Source organism: Tupaia chinensis, unplaced genomic scaffold (assembly GCF_000334495.1).
Source record: "Tupaia chinensis unplaced genomic scaffold, TupChi_1.0 Scaffold138425_1, whole genome shotgun sequence".
Lineage (NCBI taxonomy): Eukaryota > Metazoa > Chordata > Mammalia > Scandentia > Tupaiidae > Tupaia > Tupaia belangeri.
Window position 1 is genome coordinate 1,592,112 of NW_006198322.1, and position 8,159 is coordinate 1,600,270.

Sequence of the window (8,159 nt, forward strand, 5' to 3'; positions counted from 1 at the left end):
TGGGGCGGGAGGGGGCAGAGGTGGGGCAGCCCTCGCGGGTTGGGGCTCCTCCTGCAGACTGGCCAGCCTGCCCAGGGCTGCAGTCCTGCACGTACCACCCAGCTGCTCGTCATGGCTCTTCCCAGCTTTGCGGTGTGATGGCCTGGCCTGTGCCAGCCTGCAGGGGCGAACGCTGGGGTGGGGTGACTGCACCTGCTGCTGGGATGCAGTGGCCTTACCCCGAGCCCCTGGGCCACCTAGCTGCTCTGTGGCTTGGGGTTCGGCCCAGGTTCAAGTCCCGGCTGGCGCAGGCTTGGTCTGGGTGGGAGAGCGATCTCTGACCAGTATGTCTCTCTTGGCTGCAGGACAGTGATGGGGACAAGAGTGACGATCTGGTGGTGGACGTGTCCAATGAGGTGAGGCCCTCAGTTGGGGGTTGCTCCTGCCTGGCGTGGCCAATGAGGTGACAGGGCTCAGCTCGCGGCTGCCCCAGGGGAGCAGGCAGGGCCTCTGGCCTCGAGGGCTTCCTATTTGGGACCCCCACAGACCCAGGACGGAGGCTGGCTCCTCCCCCCAGTGTTCCCCCTGCCACCACTTCCCAGTCCCCAGCCAAGGGACGCGAGGCCCCAGGGGTCAGCCCTAGTGGGCCGGAGGGGACCGAGAGTCTCAGCCCCCACCCCAGGGCTGGGTCCAGCAGTGTAGGTCGCCGTCCTGCACACGACCGATGCTGGGCAGGGGCCCCTCTGTCCACCAGGCCTCGGTCCCCACCCAGGCGAGCTCTCACCCCCGCGGGGCTCCCATTCTCGGGCAGTGTCTGTGCCACCTCCTTGGTCCCAGAGCCGGGGACGCCCTGTGCTTAGTTTCCGTCAGTGCATCTCTGGTCACTTGTGTTTGCAGGACCCAGCTACGCCCCGGGTCAGCCCGGCACACTCCCCTCCTGAAAACGGGCTGGACAAGAGCCGTGGCCTGAAGAAGGACGCCCCCACCAGCCCCGCCTCAGTGGCCTCCTCCAGCAGTACGCCCTCCTCTAAGACCAAAGACCTTGGTCATGTATGTGCCGTGGCCTTCCAGGGGCGGGCAGGCGGAGTGGTTGTGGCGGGTGCAGGCCCGAGCTGCCGGCGTCCCGAGGAGAGGGCGGGCAGGGTAGGAGGAACGTGGTGTGAGGACCGGGCCGGGTTCAGATCCCGAGCCGCAGGAGCGAGGTGGAAGGCTCTGGACCTTGGTGGCTGGTAGGCACAGTCGAGGCACTGTTGGGGCCGGCTGCTGGGGTAAGGCCCCTCATGGCCCCCGGTCTTTGCCCCACCCAGAACGACAAGCCGTGCACCCCTGGGCTCAAGTCCAACACCCCGACTCCGCGGAACGACGCCCCGACCCCCGGCACCAGCACGACCCCAGGGCTCCGCTCAATGGCGGGCAAACCTCCAGGCATGGACCCGATAGGTATAATGGGTAGGCACGAGGGGGCCGCCCCGGGCCAGGGCTGGAGCCGCATGGTTGGGGGTGAGAGCAGAGTCCACCTGGGGTTCCCCTATGCCCTTGGGCTGCAGGGTCAACTGGAGACTGACAGGGCCCTGGGGCCTCAGCACTGCTGTCAGGGCCTGCGGGGACCTCTGCTGGGCCAGGCACGGGGAAGGGGCGTCAGACAGGGCCTGGCACACCAGCTGTCCTGCTGTCACTGGTGTAAGAACTCTCTCCACGGGATCTCCGTTGGGTGGGTGTGATCTAGGAGGGCTGCCTGGAGCAGGCAGCTTTTGGACACAGGGAGGCTGGCTGCTGTGGGGTCTGCCCTGGCAGGCTGGGCCCCCTGAGATGCCCGCTCTGGCTGACGCCCGCCTCCCACAGCCTCGGCCCTGCGCACACCCATCTCCATCACCGGCTCCTATGCGGCGCCCTTCGCCATGATGAGCCACCATGAGATGAATGGCTCCCTCACCAGCCCTGGGGCCTACGCCGGCCTCCACAACATCCCGCCCCAGATGAGTGCCGCGGCCGCCGCCGCCGCCGCCTATGGCCGGTCACCAATGGTGAGCTTTGGAGCTGTACGTAGACCTTTTGGCTCCTTTTCGGGGGGCTGGGTGTGGAGGGAGCTGGAGGGCGGCATGCGGGCCCTGTGCACTATTGGGGACCTCAGTGTCCCTTGACGGGCAGCCGGCCTGGGGGGGAACGGCCTAGCTGCAGGGCATGTACCCTGGGGCCCATGTCCCGAGAACCACACGTGACCTCGGGCAGCCTCCCTGAGCCACCACTTCCGTGTGTGGATGGGGCTGACAGGGATGGGGAGCCCACGGCGAGGACGTCTCCATGGCGTGGGGCTGGGCGGACAGTCAGGGTCTGGGCGGTGGCGAGGGCACCTGTGCTGGGACAGCCCGAGAGATGCCTGTGCGGTCCCTATGGGCTCTGGGACACCAGGGAGGAGCGAGGGCCAGGACGGCTCTGCCTTGTGGAGCAGGCCCGATGCTGGTTCAGCGGGGTCTGGGCTGGGGACCCCCCTGCCGCTGTCCCAGCGAGACAGCTGTACAGCGGAGCGCGGGGTGGGGGCTGGAGTTTGGGGGCGCCTCGCCGACTCGGGTCTGCCTTGTCTCTCCTCCCAGGTTGGTTTTGACCCTCACCCCCCCATGAGGGCCACAGGCCTGCCCTCCAGCCTCGCGTCCATTCCCGGAGGAAAACCGTAAGCCTTAACCAGCCTCGTTCTTGGGGCGGGCCGGGAGAGCATAGCCACCCCCCACCTTGTCCTCTGGCCCTGTCAGCTCCTCCCTTGGGAACTGCCTCCAGCCGCGCTCCTGAAGGGCCCAGGGGCTCCCTTGGAAAGGAGTGGGGAGTGCCAAGCACCAGGCCACTGGGCCCTGGGAGGGTAGCAGCCCCTAACCGGACCACACGCCCTACCACGGGCCTCGGGGACTCCATGGGCGCTCTGCTGGGAAGGTCCCCACGCTGCGGGTCACCGGCCCCTCTGCCTTCCGTGTGCCCCGCCTTGCATCGCCTTTCCTCGTTGGGAGGTGACGGAGTTGAGTGCAGGCGCGGTGCGGAGACGCGGGCCCAGGGTGGCAGCAGGCGTCCGGGTGCCGAGAGGACGCCCAGAGTTGTGTGCAGCAGCTAGGCCGTCCCGCTGGCTGGGCGGGGGGCCAAGCAGCCTCCGCTCCTAGTACCACGGGCTTCTAAAGCACGAGGTGACCTTTAAGCTGGGGCTTGTCCAGGGCTGGCTTGCGAGGAGGACAGGGCCTTCCTGGCCACAGCTAGGCTCGTGGCTGGGTCTGGAGGGGGTTGTGAGGGGGCGCAGAGGTCCAGGCTGGAGCGTCGCTAGTGGAGCTGCCCAACCCCCGCGGCCCAGGTCCCTGGGTCCAGCGGGCTTCAGGAGGGGCTGGCTGTGCAGGCTGCTCTGGGCAGGATGGCGGGCTGTGTGAGCGGCGGGCACGGCGGCAGTGGTCGGTCCTTGCCTTTGCAGGGCGTACTCTTTCCACGTGAGTGCTGATGGGCAGATGCAGCCCGTGCCCTTTCCCCATGATGCCCTGGCCGGCCCCGGCATCCCGAGGCATGCCCGGCAGATCAACACGCTGAGCCACGGGGAGGTGGTGTGTGCCGTGACCATCAGCAACCCCACGCGGCACGTCTACACTGGTGGCAAGGGCTGTGTGAAGATCTGGGACATCAGCCAGCCAGGCAGCAAGAGCCCCATCTCCCAGCTGGACTGCCTGGTGAGACTCCCAGGCCATAGGCGTCCCTCCCGAGCTGGGGGTTCAGGGGCCCTGCGGGCCCGGCCCTGGCCCGGCCGAGCAGCTTTGGGCTAGCTGTCTAGCCTTTCTAAGCCCTGAACGTGTGGAGCTTGTACCCTTGAGGGGCAGGGCAGCTGGACAGCTGCTGTGTATGAGAAGCGGGGAGTGAGGGCACCCAGTGTCACCAGAGTGCCTCTCCTGGTCCCCAGGATGGGGCCGAACAGCGCTCTACTCGCCCCTTCTCCCTGCAGAACAGGGACAACTACATCCGCTCCTGCAAGCTGCTGCCCGACGGACGCACACTCATCGTGGGCGGCGAGGCCAGCACACTCACCATCTGGGACCTGGCCTCGCCCACGCCACGCATCAAGGCCGAGCTGACGTCCTCAGCCCCCGCCTGCTACGCCCTGGCCATCAGCCCCGACGCCAAGGTCTGCTTCTCCTGCTGTAGTGACGGTAACATCGCCGTGTGGGACCTGCACAACCAGACGCTGGTCAGGTAAGGGGGACTGCCACCTGGGCCCTGGCCAAGGTGCTGGGCAGGGGCCTCGGTTCAGATGAGGGATGCTCGGATGCAGGACAGCTTGGCCTGCCGGTGGGTGGCAGGGAGGGAGTCCGGGTCTGGAGCTGGGCAGGTCCGGGAGGGGAAATGAAGAGTAGTTGGGGCAGCAGGGTGGGATGTGAGGCCTGGGGACTGGACCCGAGGGGAGGAGCAGAGTGCTATAGTTGGACATGGGGCCTTGGGGAGCAAACGACTGGGCGTGAGCCCTGACACTGCCAAGGACCTGTGCAAGTCATTTAAGTGCCCTCGCGTGTCAGCTTCTCCTTGCGTAAAACGGGACAGGGCAGCGTCATCCCCGAGCCGCACCGCAGAGCCAGAACTCGGCCTCTGCTCCCGTGCGTGTGGCCATTCCACCTGCTTCGGGCCGCAGCTGCAGAGTTAGTAGTTCGCAGGCGAGGGGGTTACTGAGAGGCCCCGGGGAGCGTGGGCCAAGGGCCGCTTTCTGTTTTGTGATCATCTCAGAGAAGTCACCAGGGCCTGCCTGCCTTACTCCACTTTCCTAGCCTCCCGGAGAGCAGGCGTGGGCCGCAGAAGGGCCCCTGGGGGGAGGACCCTGCCTGGGGATTCTGGCTTGGAGTCCCTTTGTTCCTGCATTTCTGAGGACCTCCCTTGGGGCAAGACCCCCGAGGGCAGTGGGAGAGAAGTCAGGTCGGCTCCACCTGAGGGCTCCACCTGAGGCTCCCTGAGTGTTTACCGTGCTGGGCCCCAGACTCCCCTCCCCTCCTCCCCCCCAAGTGAAGAAAGCACCCCCTGGGGGCATGATCACACTGCAGACACTCCTCTGTTCTCTCGGGATTTTAGGCATATACACAACACTCGCCCAGCATCGTTTTGAACCACTGGGCGTAGGACTTGAACCATACAGTCAGCCTTGTGGAATCAGTTGCCGTAACCACCACGCCACTGGCTAGCCCATGGTCTTCCTTCTTGCTTGAGCCTGTGATCTGAGCTGACTGGTAATCCAGCAGCCGGGGTGTCCCTGGGGTCACCGTCCTCCCCTGCGTGGCTTCCACAGGCAGTTCCAGGGCCACACGGACGGGGCCAGCTGCATAGACATCTCCCACGACGGCACCAAGCTGTGGACTGGGGGCCTGGACAACACTGTGCGCTCCTGGGACCTGCGCGAGGGCCGGCAGCTGCAGCAGCACGACTTCACCTCTCAGGTGCGCGGCCCCGCCCTCGCCAGCTCGCCGCCCTCCCCACACACGGTCCTCACTGCCAAGTCGCTTGGGACTGCCTGAGCCATCTGGCAAGGCTTCCTGGAGGAAGCGGCAGTGAAATAGAGTGGACAGGCACTGGAACCAGATGCACTTGACCCAGCTGCAGGGGTTCGATCCCTGCTTCCACGACCAGTGGGCACTTTGCCCTCAGTTCCCTCGCCCATGGGATGGGAATAACACAAGGGTCCCCCGAGGTCCCTCATGAGCCCCTGTGGTGCGCCCTCAATCTCTCAGCCATGAGCCCGGCCTGCGGAAAGCCTCTGGCAAACGCCAGTCTGGTTCTTTGCAGCTGTCCATTCCTTCATCTGACTTTGCAGTGTTCCTCCTACTTTCTTCATGAGGGAAAACGAAAGGCAGAGACAGAGAGGGTAGCTTAGAAACGCCTGGGCCTCCCGTGAGCGGTGCCCCTTCCTCTCTGGGGTCGGCAACCCCTCTGAGCCTCGACTTCGAGTATAAAGTGGGGAGGAAAATGACCTCCCATAGTCCATTATTGGGCGGGTTGGGGAGCTTGGTGGGCAAATGGTGGGGGTGGGCCAGGGAGGGTCTCCGCCCTCGGGCAACTGAGCAGGGCCCCGGGGCGCTGGCGGCCCTGGAGGGCCGGGTGCTGACCACCGGCCCCATCCCGCCCGCAGATCTTCTCGCTGGGCTACTGCCCCACGGGGGAGTGGCTGGCCGTGGGCATGGAGAGCAGCAACGTGGAGGTGTTGCATCACACCAAGCCCGACAAATACCAGCTGCACCTGCACGAGAGCTGCGTGCTCTCCCTCAAGTTCGCCTACTGCGGTGAGTGTCGGCTGGGTGGGCGCGGGGCTCAGCGTGCAGACAGGCCAGGGTGCAAGAGCATTGCTGCCCTCAGCCAGGCTGCCCGCCCGCCCCCAGCAGTGCCACGGGGCACTGAGCTCTCGGGATGCATCTTGCCTTCTCTGAGCTGTGGTGGATCGTGTTTAGTGGAGGGAAGCGCGTGGGGCCTGCCACGTGGCTTTGGAGGAGCCTGTGTGCTAACCCGTGTAGGCCCGGGCGGAGCGCCTGCTCTGCCGTCTTCACTGGCCTCAGGCTCCCAGGGCTTTGTCTTTTCCACTTCTTCCCACTGTCATCTGGGAGTAAAATGCAGAAGGGGCAAGCCAACGTCGGTGGCTGTGACGAGGTCCTTTTAGGGAAGTGTTAATGGCCGCAGCTAACTGCAAACCCTCCCTTTTCCCTTCCAACCGCCCCCATGGGTTGCAGAAGCAGGAAGGCCTTCTCTGGGGGTCTGTGTCTCGCTTGCAAAATGCCTCTTGCCAGTGGAGAGACACTAAGCTCTGGCTAGCAGCTCTCCCGTTTCCATGGCAGCCAGCCATGCCTGGGGTGGGTCTCGCTCTAGAGACAGCGGACCTGCCCTGACAGGGCCTGCGTCTCCCACCTGCAGGCAAGTGGTTTGTGAGCACGGGAAAGGACAACCTTCTCAATGCCTGGAGGACACCTTACGGGGCCAGCATTTTCCAGGTACCACCCCCATCCCATCTCCTTGATCTGGGTGAGGAGCAGGAGCAGAGCTGGAGGGGCCTGAGCGGGGGTCAGACCTGCCCTCACCCCTTCCCTGCCCCACCCTACCTATGGGGATCCACCCCAGAAGACAGGCCTTAGGGACCCCAGGGTACACACCGAGGACAAGGGCTTTTAAGCAGCAGCTCTCCTGCAGGGAGGAGGCAGACACGCCCTGCTTAGGCCTGGACGCTGAGTATGGGCTGGGGCTGCCAGTGGCGAAGCCCTGCCCAGAAGAGTTCATCCTCCCTGTCTACGGCTTTGCAGGAGGGCAGTGGGCAGGAGGGAGCGGGATGGGAGAGACCTGGGGCCTGACACTCAACACCCACGTGCCTGCACACTCGTTCCCTCACGCACACTCACCCACACGCCTGTGCGTTCACGTGTGCAGTTGTCCTCACACACTTGTTCTCTTCTCTTGCTCATCTGTGCACACACTTGCTCACATACGTACTCATTCTCACGCGTGTGCACACAGTCGCACAGCTCACGCACTCTCCTAGCCTACGAACTCTCTGGGCCCCTGCTGGAACGCCCTGTGTCTGTCAATACCCGTCCCTTCGGAGTCTCCAACCACACGGGATTTCCTGCCTCATCAGGCCAAGGCCCGACCGGCCTGCGCCTCTCCCAGCTCAGAAATGCGCCTTCCCCTGTGAACCCAGAAGAGAAGCACGTGCCGGGGTTCCCTGACCCTCGTAACTTAGAGACCAAGCTCTTCCTTGTAGCAGAGCGGGTGGGAGGACTCCCCGACTGAACACAGGTCCCCGACCATGCGCCTGCCACGGGGAGCTCAGTCGAGAGGTCCCTGGGGCAGGGCGGGCAGGGCATCGCAGACGGGCCGAGCTGTGGTGGTGAGGACCGTGACGTTGAACCTCCCTTCCTGTCCACTCCCTCCGCTTCTCCTCCAGTCTAAAGAATCCTCGTCTGTCTTGAGTTGTGACATTTCGGCGGATGACAAATACATTGTAACGGGCTCTGGTGACAAGAAGGCCACAGTTTATGAGGTCATCTACTAAATGAGGACTAATGGCTGTCAGACTCGGGGAGAAGCTGGCTCGGCTCGGCTCAGGCAGGGCCCCCGAGGATGGCGGAGGATGGGCCTGTGCAGCCCGGTCGGGCCGCGCGCTGGTGGGCCGAGAGGCTGCCCCCGGCGGCCGGCGCTCCCGG

The 8,159-nt window shown here is 65.1% G+C and overlaps 1 protein-coding gene across 11 annotated transcripts in view; it reads left to right on the top strand.

Annotated features, from left to right (window-relative positions):
* TLE3 (TLE family member 3, transcriptional corepressor) overlaps positions 1-8,153 on the top strand; it is a 52,932-nt gene extending 44,779 nt beyond the window's left edge. For 7 of the 11 annotated variants that reach the window (XM_027765489.1, XM_027765493.1, XM_027765494.1 and 4 more), the window contains 11 exons: positions 345-395; positions 877-1,029; positions 1,287-1,428; positions 1,822-2,018; positions 2,571-2,647; positions 3,422-3,671; positions 3,941-4,188; positions 5,267-5,414; positions 6,104-6,254; positions 6,877-6,953; positions 7,901-8,153. In XM_027765489.1, the coding sequence (XP_027621290.1) occupies positions 345-395; positions 877-1,029; positions 1,287-1,428; positions 1,822-2,018; positions 2,571-2,647; positions 3,422-3,671; positions 3,941-4,188; positions 5,267-5,414; positions 6,104-6,254; positions 6,877-6,953; positions 7,901-8,008 (1,602 nt within the window). In that variant the 3' untranslated portion in view covers positions 8,009-8,153. The remainder of the gene's footprint in view (positions 1-344; positions 396-876; positions 1,030-1,286; positions 1,429-1,821; positions 2,019-2,570; positions 2,648-3,421; positions 3,672-3,940; positions 4,189-5,266; positions 5,415-6,103; positions 6,255-6,876; positions 6,954-7,900) is intronic. The other 4 variants (XM_006161334.3, XM_027765495.1, XM_027765490.1 and 1 more) reach the window with 3 other exon arrangements.
* The last annotated feature ends 6 nt before the right edge of the window (positions 8,154-8,159 follow it).